Below are 15,993 nucleotides of genomic sequence, written 5' to 3'. Positions count from 1 at the left end.
TGCATTGAAATCAGTTTCTAGCAAAGGATTTATGATTTATGACAGTTTATTATAATATTATTTTTGCATTATCTATGTACTATGTTTACTGTTGTATACATAAGAAGTGAGAGTGATATTCAGCAGAATAGCACTCAATGTTTTTTTTTTTTTTTTTTCATTTTTCTTATCTTTAAGTTTCTACGATTCTCAGAATAATGTCTTTCATTTAAGAAATGTTTTGTTTCTGTCTCTTAGAATTAAGTGTATTTTGTGTGATATTTTCCCAAGTGTGAATTCTCTCGTCTCAAAGCATTCTACACAATTCTTCATTCAAAATTACATTATTATCATTACATTGTTACTATTATTATCATTACATACAATACATTCTATTTGGATATTTTTACTTCTATTCGCCAAATATATTTACATCCCATGTCCCCCCCCCCCCTAAATTTACTTACAAGAAAGGCCCATGCCCTCATGCCACATATTTGTCAATAACCTGATGACTTCGGAAACTGTCCCCCACTTCTGGGGGTTATATTTACCAACATTTTTATTTACCCCATTCTTCCTTCAGTTTCTAAGTTGATTCAGAATTACCGAGCTTCCCCTACTTTAAAAAACAAATTATGCTGGTTATTGTCACCTGCTGGAATGGTTTACTAAAGGGGCATTGTTTTGCTGCGGTGCCATACTAGACAACACTCAACCAAAAGCATGAATGTATTGTTATGGCAATTTTGATAGATGTTCGGGCATGAACCATTAACTTTTCAGCTTTGAGTTGTTATTGGCACCCAGCGATTTCCATTTCATTAAACCATTTGTCGAGCATTTGTTTGGTAGGCGTTTACAGGCGATGCGGAAGGCAAACAAGCTGCCATGAAGTAATTTCAGTATTTTGACACATATTATCTTCTTCATGGGCCTTGGTGCATTAGAACAAAATTTTGTGTTGCATTTAATGTCATGTGTGTGTGAATGTGCAGGCGCGGCCAAGTTCCAAGTGCAGGACATCGAGCCGAGCCTGACCTACTGCACGCACCTTGTGTACGGCTATGCCGTACTGGATGCCACCAGCTACAAGCTTACACCACAGGACGAACAGCTGGAAACAGTGCCAACCACGGGCAACTTCCTCGCCATCACCGGCCTCAAGAAGCGATTCCCTGGTCTGCACGTGATGCTATCTGTCGGCTGTCACAGTGACCTACATGACCATGAGAAGTACCTCACGCTGGTCAGTACCTGCTTCTAGTCAGAACATGTTCTAGCCATTAAGGGCCTGCTACAATTGCGAAGTCACGTCTGTCTGAGCCGTTGGAGCAGATGGTGCAGAGGCGGGTATTTAGTCACACGACATTTGGCATCGGGTTCTGATGGTTCGGTCCTGTGGGACTAATTGATCTGTCTGACCAGTGCTTATAAACTTTTACTATTGACGTTAGATTAATATGTAAAGGATTTTAAATATCAGATTTAGCCTTAACATTACAAAAATTTCAGTTACATTTTCAAGAAGTGTATCGAAACTCTTTGAATACAGTTATATATTTTAATTTTTTTTTCATTTTAGCAGTAGTATATAATAGTTCCTCCTGCTACTGGTTCTGGTTCGTGAAACTGGAGCCGCTGTCCGTCATCTTGAAGTTGTGATGTCAAGGTGGCCATCTTGGATGACCTTGACCTTTGATGTTGACCTTGACCCCTACCACTATCTTGGATCCACCATTTGGTTTTCCATCATCTTGGTGTCTACAATTTTCCACCATCTTGAATTCTAGAACATTTTTCCAACTTGAATTCTAGAACTTTCAGCCATTTTTAAATTTTCTTTATGGTCACAATCTTGGATTTTATAAACGTTGCAGTTTTCGTTACAGCCACCTTCTTGAAATTCTGTAAACATTTTGCAATTTTAATGGAAAAATATTTAAAATTTATAAAAATGTTTAATCAATAATTTTTTAACAAAAAAAATCTCTGCGAATTTTTAAATCGTCTGCCAACTTGAAAATCCGTAAATATTGTCCAATTTATAACAGGATAATTTTTAAAATTCATAATAAATTTACTTAATTAAATTTTAATATAAAACGCACTCACATCACGGAGCACGGAGTCCTCAGTTCGGACCCAGCGAAGCCATCTGTTTCCCTGTAGCGACAGATGGTCTACTGACTCCCACTACGTTTTACCTTTGCAGGTATTACATCAGCTTGCATGACATCATGGCAGCCATCTTTCTTCTGTCTGCTGAAGGTCGCCATCTTGAATCCGACATATTGTTTTCTTGTGCCAGCTGACACTGCTGCCATATTACTTTTATTTTTACGCACCAGAGTGCAGAAATTATTTATTGCTAGGAGGCCCGCCATCTTTAAATATGGCCTTATCTTGAAAATCTGTAATTATTGACCTAGAATTTCGGGGAAATTCCAAAAATCATCAAAAAGGTTCACCCATAAATATAGTTATTGAATCGATCACCATAGTTCGATCATTGATGAACGTAAAAAAAATTTAACTATATTTACAATTAAAAAATTAAAAAAATAGAACAACATTACAAATAAAGAATCTTAGTATGTAACATATACAGGTACAAACAACAAGCAAATTACAAGCATTTCTCGTTTTCTATCCAGTCTTATTAGAAGACTAAGCGAGACCTATGCATGACTTGACATGTGTTTTCATGGCATTTCTACATATAAGTCGATTAACCAGGCACATCCAGATGTTGGAAAGACGCGTGCAGTCAAGGCCCAGGCATGAAATCGTAGGCCAGAAACATTCAGTTTGTGGCTAGGTATGTCCAGTCAGCGACCAAAGACGTCCAGTTTGCTATACAAGTCCAGTTGGTGGTAAGCCAATTACAGTTTGTAGTCAAGAACATCCAGTCGTTGGCCTAACACAGCCAGTTTATTTGCCAGACACCTCCAGTCAGTTGCAAGACACATCCAGTCTGTGACCAGCCATGTCTTGATAAAAGCTATACACATATATTTAGTGGTCAGGAAAGCATGTCCAGTAGGTGGCCAGATATATCCAGGTGGTAGTTAGGTTCTGAAGACCCTACAAAGTAGACTGCAACCATTGCAAAAGGGCAGATAAAAATTAGGGGAATCGAAGGCTTTCGGCAAACAGCCATAAATAACAAAGAAGATAAATGGGATGATGCCAGCTTGAAAGCAGCATATCAATAAGATCCTGACATGGGACCCAGTATAAGCTGGCTAGAAAACAGTACTGGATATCCATCATGGCATTAGATATCCATTGACCAAAGGGTTGTGAACAATTATTGGGCACTGTGGGATTACTTAAGGATGGTGAATGGACTATAAATGAGGGCATGGGAAATTTAAAAGTAGTTACAACGCAAATACTTCTTCCGAAGAGACTAATGGCAGAGTCGTTGAAAGAAATCCTGGATATAATCTAGGGGTGAACAAAAAGAGCCAAGATCTGTCAATGCTACTATTGGTTGAAGTGCCGCAAGGATGTGGAGGTTTGTTGTAGACAATGCGAAGTATACTCTACTAGAAAAAAGCCACAACACTGGAGCAGTGGGAAAATGAGGGCTTACAATGTGGGAGCCCTTTTTTGAGAAGGTCGCTGGACCATTTCCCTAGACTAAAGATGGTGATCAGTATACTCTGGTAGCTATGGATTATTTCATTAAATGGCCAGAGGCTTATGCACTTCCTAACCAAGAAGCCACTATAAATGCATATGTAAAAGTATGTAACTGCATTTACAGATTTCGGGTACCAATGGAGATTCACTGAGACCAAGCCTACAATTTCAAGTAGACATTATTTCAGGAGGTGTGTCGGTTACTGGGAAAAAATAAAAACCAGGATTACACCTCTAAATCCTCAGACCAATGACTTGGTGGAGAGGTACAACAGAACTCTCGAGGAACATTTTGCCAAGATTGTGGCTGACCATCAACAGGATTTAGATCAACACATTCAGTTATTACTTATGGCATATGGGGCAGCTATCCATTACTCCACTGGACAGATCCCTGCGAGTATTGTGTTTGAACAGGAGTTGAGGCTGCCCTGTTATATCAAGTTCGGCCATCTTCGTCAAGAGCTGACTGTACCACTGACTATATCAATAGTCTGGAGGATCGTATGGCACTCATACACTATCAAGCTCATAAGAAACTCCGATTAGCGACAAACTGAATTAAGACGAGATTTGACCTGAATGGATATCAGGATGGTGATTTGGTGTGGCTGTAAAACTCGCATCGAAAGAAGGGATGGTGCCCTAAGCTTCAAGCAGCATGGGAAGGCCCATGTGAAGTGTTGAAATGGCTCAATTATGTGGTCTACTGCATCAAGAGGGAAAAGAGGAGACGAATAAAAGTGGTTCATTTGGACTGATTTAAAAAATATACCAGAAGAGATGTTTTACCTTTTCAGGACGAACAGGTTTAAGGAGAGGCAGTATTACAAACTGGGAGGCAAGACCGCATTGCTTGCTAGGTGCCTGAGCGGAAGTTTGGCCTGGCAGGCCCACACAGCCACTGATGTCACGCGCGTATACATTTGGGGATTCGAGTGGCCCGAATTCGCCAACCCCCTTCTCCCGCTCACTCCTTTCTCGGTGCTGTCATTTATCCCTTAATGTCCTGGTAATTCTACGGGCTTACAGAGACCCCACCTGATTCCGACGCGTTTCAAGATGCTTCTGGTTTCGGGTCGGCCTAGAATGATGTGACACATCACAACCACTCCAGTCCATTCGAGAAAGACTGCCAACCAGTGGCGTGCCTGGGGGGGGGGGGGGGGGGGGGACGAGCGGGACCGGAACCCCCCCCCCCCCCCAGGGCTAAAAATATTTTAATATTAAATTCATAAAATGAAAAAAAAAATATTTGGTATATTAAAATAAATTCAATGACACAAGCATAAATGTTTAATTAAACTTAGTTCACTTTCCATTTTTAGCGTAACTATACTGCTGTAAACGGATGTATACGAAGCATCCCCTCCCGACAAGCTCAAGAATGTTGGAGTAAACTGACTTCATAAAACTGACTTTTATGAAGTTACGGCCAGTATTTTTAGATAGCCTAAATCAGCAATATTGAACACGTATTTTTCAAAATTTTCCTGGGGGAGGACCCCCGGACCCCCGCCTAGCTGGGGGGTATTCCATACCCCCCAGGCCCCCCGGAAAGGCCCTAGCCTTCTGCCTGATCCCCCCCCCCCCCCCAGAGCAAAATCCTGGGCACGTCACTGCTGCCAACTGGTATAAAAGCGGCGACACCGGTCTCCACGAGATTTCCAACAGGTGAATTGAGTGAATTGAGATTATTGCGAGCGGCGCAGATGCGAAGCGATGGGACTATGTGTGTGGCCATGTGGCACGAAACTGTGTGTTTCGACATGTTCGGGGTAAGGGGTGAACCACTTTTGAGCCTAGCTCCAGTGAGGAATGTGAACTGTGTACTTGACAGATACTTAGTTATTTGTGAACAGATATTAAGTGTAGTGATTTAATTAGTAATGTAAATATTAGTAGAAAATAAAACTCTATCAATTTAACTAAGCTATCCTTACTGATCCATTGTCCTAACTCGTAACAATATTTACAGTTATCATAAATTATAAGTTCTTGAATTAATTGTATTCAAATTTTTACTTTGTTATACAAATATATTATATATCAGGGTAGTTAACATTGATTATTCTGGCTCGCTCTTAACGAAATGAGTCTCTGAGGTAATGGTTACAGTCTTTGTTGGACTTGGTTCTTTGGCTAGTGACATCAGTGGCGGTGGCTAGCCTCAAAGAGCGTGCGGCGACAGAGGGAGCCAGACGGTCAGCTGTGGAACGCGGTGTGCTCGGTGATATTTGATTTAGGGCAGTAACCACGCAGGGATAGAGGTAATTCTGACACAGGTTGTTAAATTCGATATGCTCATCAGATACGGTCATGACTATTGGTACAATACAGCACAGAGAAGTGCGTGAGTAAGTAATTATTCTGCAAGTACCATGGAGGATAACAGGTTGAAGTACGTTTAATAATGTAAGAGTTCATGTGTGCGGGCACAGTCAAGTGGAGCGAGGCGGAGTAGCTTATGACGTCGGTCGGGCGAGAACTGGAAGAGAAACTTCAGGTTGGTCCGACCACTGCGGGAAGCAGCTGTGGACACGGTAGCGAAATTACTGCTGTGTACAAGTAAGCGTCGAACCATGTCTCTAGAAGAAAAAATATATAAGTGGGGCTTTGACGGAACACATGGCCGTTGCCTTAACATGAAACATCTATGTCACCGATTGGCTCTTAACGTAATGGATTGAATTGAAAACGTGACCTTGATTATGTACAAAAACTTTTAAAACAAAACAGACACTTTATGGTACACTATTATTTATTTATATTCATATTCGACGATGTGGGTGCATCTTCACTCGGAACTGGACACTGAGCATGTTCCATAGCCTCCTCTTTCCAACGATATGCGTGATTTATATTTTTGGCTCTCTCTTGCACGGGCTCAGGCTCGCATATAGTATTTAATACATTTTATAGGCTCTCTTGACATTTTTACATATAAATATTGTCCAAAATAAACTATTTTCAACTTAAATCGATCGATCTAAATAAACTCTATACACACACACCTACCATCCCGTTTGAGTCGTGAGCTGCACTAAATAGAAAGGAGCGAGAGAGCAGGTTTTGACCAATCTTCGCGGTTCCCCTTCCCCGCCAACACAAACGCCCGCGACTCAAACTCAAGGTCGATTCAGTGAGCTGACTATATACGTTAATTTTTTACACCGCACTTACGTCTCTAAGACTAATATAATAGTAAGGAAATTATAAGGCAAACAATATAGACCTTGTCGTTACAGCATAGATTTATGTTCTCTAGCCTGCATGTTTCGGTGTGATTTCAAAGAGATTTATGTCAAAAACAAACTCTTCGGCGATATATTGCCCGCGCCATGAAGGAACTGGTGAGATTTTGACAGTTCGCGAATAGATTGGTAGCAGCTGTAAAGGCAAAATAGTATAATTGTTGACGGTTATATACTACAAGAGTGCGCAAGGAACCAAACGTGTAGATGTAATGTTTAATCGATAAGTGGAAAAAAAGGGCCACTCTAAAAAATGTTAACAACCAAAAATTAATTTAATAAATTCCTGTTTAGTTTTTAACCATTCTGTGGAGTCGAAATCCGATATTTTAAGCAGTTCACATTAATTAACCATTTAACTTTCCGGAAGTTAGTTAGCTACAAATAAAACTGTAGAATCAAGTGTAGTGTTTGTTAAGTTAGGTTAGCTACAAAAAAAAATATACTTTTTTTTAATATCACCAATCTGACCTAAACAACCGTTCACTTTCCAACAATCACTTTCAGGTGCGTAAAAACCAATCTAGCAAAATTATGACCAACTACCAATAGTACTGCATACTAATTATAAATTAAATTACTTACCTAGGTCGTACATCCAGGGAACTTTTCTATATACAACCGATCCGCAAATCCCGACATTTTCGCAAGAATGGCATCCATCCAAACGACCATTCTTCATATGATGTTAATCGCAAAATAACATATTGTTCAATTTGTCGTTTCCTTTTGACGTGATAACGTCTTATAAATCGATGAACGCCGACTGCACGCACGAAAAAGCATGACTCATTGTCACGTTCCGCCTGAGCCGAGCGTGCAAGCGAGAGCGCGGAACAAGCGATAGAGAGGCACGATCGGCTTGTGACGCATCTATCTCTCTTCCACTCCATCGGCCGATGCGTCCGAGTAGAAGAGACACAGCGCAGCACACAACCTACACGTGAACTGTTTATAAAGTGAAGTGAAAATTTAGTGTGGTTTCCATTGTTTATTACTACAATTGCTGCAAAAAAAGGTAATTAATTCTTGCATTTTAAGAATTTGATTAGCGATATAATCTCATATATTTGTTCGTTGATTATTAAAAATAAGTAGCATCGGTCGGCGAGTGCAGTAATAATAGGTTATGTTACAATTTTGACTAAAAAATTATTATCTCATATAAACGATCGTATAAAAAGTCATCTGCTTTTATTTAGTATTCAATGAAAAAAATTATAATTTTCAATTAACCTTTCTTTGTATATACAAAATAATGATAATTCAGTTATAATAATTCAATTCAATTCATAAAAGTATGCAATTTTTCATCAATGTTTTCTTATGACGTTATCACGTAAAATTATCGTCCGTAAACCGACTTTACAGACAACCCCCTTTTTTATTGATAAATGGTCTGCGGCTATCGTTGAATAAGCAGACAGAATTAAATTTGTCATTAAGTGCTTATTTATATTTTTCTCAAGTATCTTCAATGAGTACAAATTTTACACCCATGCATTACCCAGTACTTAAACCCAGAACCCTCACACCGTAAGCCGGTGTGCATCCGACTACGCTACAGAGGTACCTATGCTCATTTGTCGTTTCGACTATTTCATGCAAATTGATCCTTACTTATCTATCAGAACTACAGTATAAAAATACCAAACTCGCATATAGGCCTAAAATTATTCCAACTATTCATTCAATATTTAATTCACCTCAAATAAATGAATTAATTTCTTTATTCTTTCATTATATCACACATCGAATAAACAAGTTAAAACAACTAATTACATATGTGTATTATTGCTGTAAAATACATAATTGTTTTCAAACAATTGGTAAAATTGCTTGGTATGCATGAAACACTGTGTGCAGAAAGATTATTCTGGATAATAAACCTGCCGAAAATAATAAATAAAAAAGTATTTATTTTCCAAAGAACTCAATAAATCCATTTTCTGGTGCTACAATTTTTAAGTTTAAAGATTGGTGTTTCTACAGTAAACCATTTCCGTACAAAATATCCTGGCAATAAGGAAAGCTGTTTTCTAACTTATATCTTATATCTTATCGTGATATGTCATGGAATGCCATTATTTAGAGTTAAATAATTATTCTGAGCTTGCCTTTTTTGTCTAGTGGTCAACATTTCTGGTTTATGGGCCAAAATTACCCGGTCAGTTCCCTTCCTCATTGTGCGGTGAGAGTCATAGTAGAAAAACCACTGGAGAATCTCCCTGCCATGAAGCCTCCGTGTCGTGCCATTACCTGCTGTCAATGCATTCAAACTCGAGCATTAAGGCCTCATCTGTCATTATTTGTTCTGTTACGAGTATAGAAACAGATCCAAAAGCATAACCAACTAATTAAAACTCATTTTTATTTGTTTATTTTTTTACAATATTTAATAAGTTATAACGATATTTAACTGCCTGTCTGTACATTAATTACCTTAAATTAATTCCACTTTTTACTCTCCCCACTGGAGCTCTGCCCGACAGTGGCTCTCTCTACTGCTCATCTCTTACTGCGCAGTTCTGTCTCAACGCACTGCCTTGCACTACTCTCTCGTCTGCTGCACATACAACACCCGGATGCTTCGGTCCACGATGCAGCAACCTTTGCACAGTAAGCCTGTCGCTCGTCATGCTCTTTCGCTCACCAAGGAGTCACTCGTCCTCATCACTTTACTGTTCTCGCAGGTCTACCTTGCCGTTTATATACCTCCCAGCTCTGTTCTGGAAATGTCTCGGCAGCCCTTTGGAATGTCGCCTCATCAGTATCGACTTGACACCCAAAGCTCTAAGAACATTATTTCCTGTTACACCTCTTCACGAATACGGGCCTCTGTATATGCGCCATTCCTTTGACGGGGATGACAATCACTGCGCTTAACGGATTGCCACATCGTGGGCATACGGGCACTACTTAAAAACGAGATGGGACCTCCATAGAATCCCCCCACTGGGCGGTGCTGGACTGGCTGGCCTGCCTCGCTGCCTTGCCTCTAGTATCCTCGGAACACTGCACCCTTCTAAAACCTGTTCGTCTCGATCATGTAACACATGTCTTCCAGCATATTTCTTAATCGGTCCAAATGTACCACATTTATTCCTCCCCTCTTTCTTCTATGGATGTGGTTTATCAAATCAATTAGTCATTTCAACACTTTAGTTGAGCTTTCGCCACACCAAATCATGTTCCTTAAATCCGGTAGAATCAGCCATTAGATTTTAACTTTTCTTCGTGTGATTGGTCGCTAAAAGCAGGTTTTTTTTAAAACCTGATGGCGTGTGAGTGCCATACACTTCCCTAAATGATTGTCATAATCGGTGGTAAAGGTTGGCTCCTAAATGGGACAGCCGAACTTGCCATCACAGGGTAGCCTCAACTCCTATCCAAACACAATACTCGCAAATGTCAGTCAAATGGCAGTCAGCCCTATATGCCATCAGGAATAATTAGAATTGTTCATCATAATCTTGTTTGTGGTCAGCCAAAACTTTAGCCAGATACTTGTATCGGGTATTGTTGAAACTTTCCACCATGATATTACTGAGGATGTAAGGATGTAGTCCTGTTTTTTTTTTCCTACAGTAACCGACACACCTCCTTGAGTATAGGCAATTCGAAATTGCAGCCTTCGTCTGAGAGTACCCAGAATCTGCAGACAATGTTGTTGACAAATGCATCAGCCCCGGGTTGACTTCATGGTTGGGAAGAGCATGAGCCTCTGGACACTTAATGAAATAATCAATTGCACCAGTATGAGTGTATATGGGGGGAGCAGGGGTTTGCAGCCTCCCTACCTGAGATTAATAAGCTGCTCACTTTTGGGGCCTGTTTGCGGTTGCGAAATCTGGGTAGATAAAGGTAAATGTCAACATTATTTTTTATGGAAAACTTTCTGTATATTTAGTTTTATGCTAATTGCATGCATAAAGGCTAAAATATCGATAGTAAAAAACACACAATCACACTACCCAGGAATGACATTTGTCAGATAAAACCCACACACAAAACTCTCAGGCCACGCGGTCATTCCGTGCGAATTTGCAGGGACCCCCCTTTCATATCCTACAGATATGCGCCCCTGGCCACCAGTAAACACTAGTTATAACTTTTAGTCTTAAGGAAAAGCCCAGCAATGGCAATAGCTGCCCTCTCATATAGGACTCCAACATTATATAATCCCATTTTTCCACGACCATGATACTCTGGCAGAACAGTTATCACATTGTTTACACCAAGCCTCTACATCCTGACAACACCTATAACAATAGTAATGTTGATGAATCTGGGCTAGAGTTCTATTTACTCCAGTATGGCTACCCGAGGTCCCATCAAACAGTCTTTAAGCACTTCTGGTACTAGGTGTGTAGGAAGGAATAGTTGCATGGTAAACACTTTCCCATTTGGACTCACTGATGTTCTCTTTAATAACCCATTTGCCATCCTTGAGTAACGCAATTTTGCCCAAGGAGCTTTCAAAGCTCACTGGATATCTAATGCCATATGGATATTCAGTAAGTACCCCTCTCTAACCAGCCTCCAATAGGCCCAAGGTTAGGGACTTGTCGCTGTACCACGTTTACCTTCTATTGTCCCATTTATCCTCTCCGATAACGATAGTTGTACAATGAACTAGATTCCTACATTCTTTTCTGACTTTTTGCAAAAGTGGCATTTTACATTGCATGGTCACTTGGTCAGTGAAAGAGGGCGTCAGACTTGCTGTGAGTTCGGCCCTTCCTATGATTTAATTTGGCAATCATTCTGCTCAAACCACATCGTGAGTTCTCTCTCTCTCTCTCTCTCTCTTTCTGGGTTCTTAAACTCCAACAGCTACTTATGTGTATAATGTTCAATGAATACAAAGAAATTTCTCCAATATAAATACTTGTGAAAAAATTGCATTGACCTAACAACAGTAAAATCTTTACTTGTGATTCAATAGTTCCATTCAAGCGTAGATAACGGTTTATCTGTAGTACCCGATGAGTTGTTCGCTTCCATTCTGAACCTGAGCAAGTACAGAGCACAGCCAATCTTCACTTACATTTTTAAATGATATACTCTCTTTGCTGATGGGGTTAGGCGAGCATGGGGCAGAACACGGTGCCTCGTTAAGGGTCCAAAAGATAGCCTTTCACCCAGAAGTCCAAAAAAAACTGCTTCTTTCCTCATTCATTGATGCATAAGTCTTAGCGGTAAACCGAAACTCAAAGAACCCCCCAAAGTTTCATCGCAGTCGGATGAATGGTATATGAACGCATACGGGACAAACAAACAAACAGTCAATTTTATATATATTTATTTACTTTAATACAGCTATAAGATTTGTTTTGCTTCTCACTTCATAGACAAATAACTCGATGGATACCACTTGCTCGTAAATATTACTATTCAGACCATAGAAAATAGTAATTATAAAATATTTACTGGTAATCATCCGATACGACTCGCGCGCCACCTTTTGTACGTTATCTCACCTAGACAGTGATCTTCTCCGTGTTTTAAAGGTCTAGTGTGCAAAGTTTCTTTGAAAGCTGATTAATTTTTAAGAAACGCATAAGGGACAAACAAACATAAAATATTAATTTATATTATATACATATAGATGATTACTATTGTACAGGATAATTATAAAGTCCATGAAACAATTCAAAAAATCGGTACAGTGAAATGGCTAAGAATTATGTGACAAATTATATACCACATGAAAGAAAAACTCTCAAAGTTTTTTTTCACTAGTTATAAATGTTCTATGTGTCCACCTTGCGTCACACGACACATATAATCGATAGTCCAATTCTGCCCATACCCGACCCAGAATATCAGGAGTGATGGTAAGAGCAGCTGCTACGATGCGGTGTCTCAATTCGTCAAGGTTATGTGGTAGAGGTGGAACATAAACACTATCCTTGATGTATCCTCACAAGAAAAAATCGCAAGGTGTCAAGTCCGGTGATCGTGGTGGCCACGGGAGTAGCACTTGGTCAGCGGCCGCCCCACTGCCCATCCAGGGATGTGGCAACGTCTCATTCAGATAATCTCGTACCACATTGTGGTAATGAGGTGGAGCACCATCTTGTTGGAAGATGAAGTCCCTGCTATCAGCTTCAAGTTGTGGCATAAGTCACAATTGCAGCATGTCGAGGTAGGTGATACCAGTGACAGTTCTCTCAGCGAAGAAGAAAGGGCCATAAACTGTCTTGTTTGACATGGCACAGAACACGTTAACTTTTGGCGAATCTCGGACGTGTTCGAGAGTTGCATGTGGATTCTTTGTCCCCCATATGCGTGTGTTGTGTCGGTTGACTCTTCCTGAGAGATGAAAAGTGGCTTCGTCACTGAAGATTAATTTGCTTGAAAAGTCATCGTCTTCGAGACAGTTCTGCATGGCAATGCAGAAATGCAGTCGGAGCAATTTGTCATCGTGGCTGATGGCTTGCAGAAGTTGCAATTTGTACGGCTTCACTCTTAATCTCTTACAAATAATTTTCCACACTGTTGGCTGAGGGATGTTCAATCCTGCACTAGCCCGATAAGTTGACTTCTTGGGACTCCGCACCATCACATCCCGTACACAATCCACTGTATGTTGTGACACGCCTGGCCGACCCGACTGTTTTGCGGCGCACAAACAGCCGTCTTCCTCGAATTTCTTGTACCACTTCATTATGCTATTGTAAAATGGTGGTGTTTTGTTAAACTTGCCACGGAAAGCTCTTTGGACACTCACTACCGATTCGCTAGGGGCGTATTCAAGCACACAAAAGGCTTTCTCTACGTGGTTCGCAGCCATTTTCAGCAACTACATGCACTAGCGCCCCTGTCGGTTGTTTTTTAAAATAGCTTTTTGGCGCTACATTCAAAAAAACTTTGAAAGTTGTTATTTCACGCGGTAAATAATTTGTTACGTTATTCTTTTCCATTTCGCTGTACCGATTTATGAAATTTTTCACGGACTTTATAATTATTCTGTATATATTTAAATGTAAGTTTTGAATTTATACTTTTCCTGGTTCTTATAACCAGTGGATTGAACACTCAGATGTTTACAAACCTTAAAATATTTTTAAAAATTCCTCGACTCAACGCGTTTTACTCGTCTAAAATGTAAAATTAGATTTGACAATTACCTACTGATATTTCACCGTCAGTTCACATTTCAAACTTACAGTTTAGCTATATTGAATAGCAATGGTAAAATTAATAATAAAATAACAGACACGTTTAAATCTACAAAGTTTAAATTGGGTATTACTGAAATTTTCCATGCGGCCTTGTTACTTATTTTGAACAAGCTGCGCCATTGTAAAAATATTAGCGTGTATTCGCATTTATTAAGCTGAAATATTTATAATAGTATTTCCTTTCAGACATTCTAACTTTTGGGTGCAAAGACGCGTACAAACTAAAGATATTACCATATGCTAATATTTGTTGTTCATTAGACCTATAACATTGTCTTACATATTTTTTTAATAAGTAGTGATTTTGTATTACATACACGGCGTCTGCTGTGCATTTCAGCTCGAGTCTGAAGACAATCGCAAGGCTTTTGTCGGCTCTGCGCGCACATTGCTGCGTCAGTACGGATTTGATGGTCTGGATCTGTGCTGGCAGTTCCCTCCTAAGCCAGTGAAGAAGGATCGAGGGGCATTAGGTGAGTAACTTTATCGGCATTTCATCTTCTCTCTATTTAAAATATGGTGCAGCAAAACAGTGAAAAACCGTTTATTTATGTGCCGTCATTTATTTTGTAGTACTAAACCCAATTTTAATCGTTGTAAGATTGCTTGCAAAACTCTAATAGTGTCATTTGAAAAAATTTAATGGTCTCGAATACAACTATTATTTCCTGTGGTTTTCTTAAGTTATCATAAATCGCATTGCTAGGCCATTGCGGAAGTATATCAAATACCTATATGTATATTGAAACCACGTATAACCGTTGGAGTAAGAACTATGCCTATATAATGAGATACTGCTTCTGACGAAGATCCGATGAAAGATAATTTAGGAGGATCTGCTCAAAATAACGCAATGTACATTGTGCTGAAACTACACAGTTGTCTCGTACAAACTGTTTTTATTTATATATCTATTGACAGCTAATTTATTATTATTTATATAATTTCTTTGATATAATTATGTTCTATATTCTATACGTGTATATGGCACTACAATCTCTATGCCTACACATAGTTCTGCAACAGTTCAATTGTCTTGACCCCTCTGGGAGGGGGTGAAATATTTGGTTTTCCCAACAATGCACTCTTTCATACAGAGTATTGCAATTTCAAAAGATTGTATTTTAAATTTGATAATTTTTGGGGTATTAAAAGTTTAATATTCATGATTAAGTTCTGTTCTGCTACGACTGGTAATGTTTATCAGCGTATCAGCCAGCCAATGGGAAGACAGCATTTTGAAACATTGTTAATTTAGATTAGCTTAAATTGAGTAACTCTGAGAAGTAAGTTACGCCATATTAAAAGAACATGCAAACGTTTTGTGCCAGAAATTAATCAGTGTTTTCGTTTAACAATTTTGTAGCATCCGTCGCACAAGGGTGGATAAAAAATTTACTTACTACGGCTAAGTAAATTGATTAAGGCAATTTCTTACGTAATTGTAAGTAGGAACTGCCTGTGAAAAAAAAAAAAGATTATACAGTAAGTCTTTATCTGCGACCTTTTTATATGCTTATATTTTTTAACAAACTGACGACAACGCTTTATAAAAATGGATAAAAGTAATTGAATTGGCTTTTAAGCATTGTTGTGAATCAAGACTGCTTAAGAATGTATCGTGCAGCAATATTATTTCAAAATTAAAATATTTCGTTAAAAGATATAACATACAGAAGTCAGAACACTCGTGACCTCAGTGGTCCTAAGTAACAGAGATATTTTCTCTTGCTGAACTAGCTAGTGAGTTATATAGAACCCTAACAAACTCAAAAATAAATTTTATGATATTTTTAAGGTTTCATTGTCAATACAGAATATGTTACAAACATAGTGGAATTGGTGAATTTGTATTTAATTCATTTCTAAAGACATTTGCATGTATTCTGTGCCCGCCTTAACTCCCGTATATTTATTCA

At 39.1% G+C, this 15,993-nt stretch overlaps 1 protein-coding gene across 1 annotated transcript in view; it reads left to right on the top strand.

Moving 5' to 3' along the window:
• The window catches only part of LOC134531620 (chitinase-like protein EN03), a 68,580-nt gene that overhangs the window by 35,339 nt on the left and 17,248 nt on the right, over window positions 1-15,993 (top strand). The window contains exons 2-3 of the mRNA XM_063367376.1: window positions 978-1,228; window positions 14,415-14,547. Of these exons, the coding sequence (XP_063223446.1) occupies window positions 978-1,228; window positions 14,415-14,547 (384 nt within the window). The remainder of the gene's footprint in view (window positions 1-977; window positions 1,229-14,414; window positions 14,548-15,993) is intronic.

This window comes from Bacillus rossius, chromosome 5, assembly GCF_032445375.1.
Source record: "Bacillus rossius redtenbacheri isolate Brsri chromosome 5, Brsri_v3, whole genome shotgun sequence".
Taxonomy (NCBI): domain Eukaryota; kingdom Metazoa; phylum Arthropoda; class Insecta; order Phasmatodea; family Bacillidae; genus Bacillus; species Bacillus rossius.
Note: the sequence above shows the minus strand (reverse complement) of the source record. Positions and strands in the feature narration are given on the sequence as shown.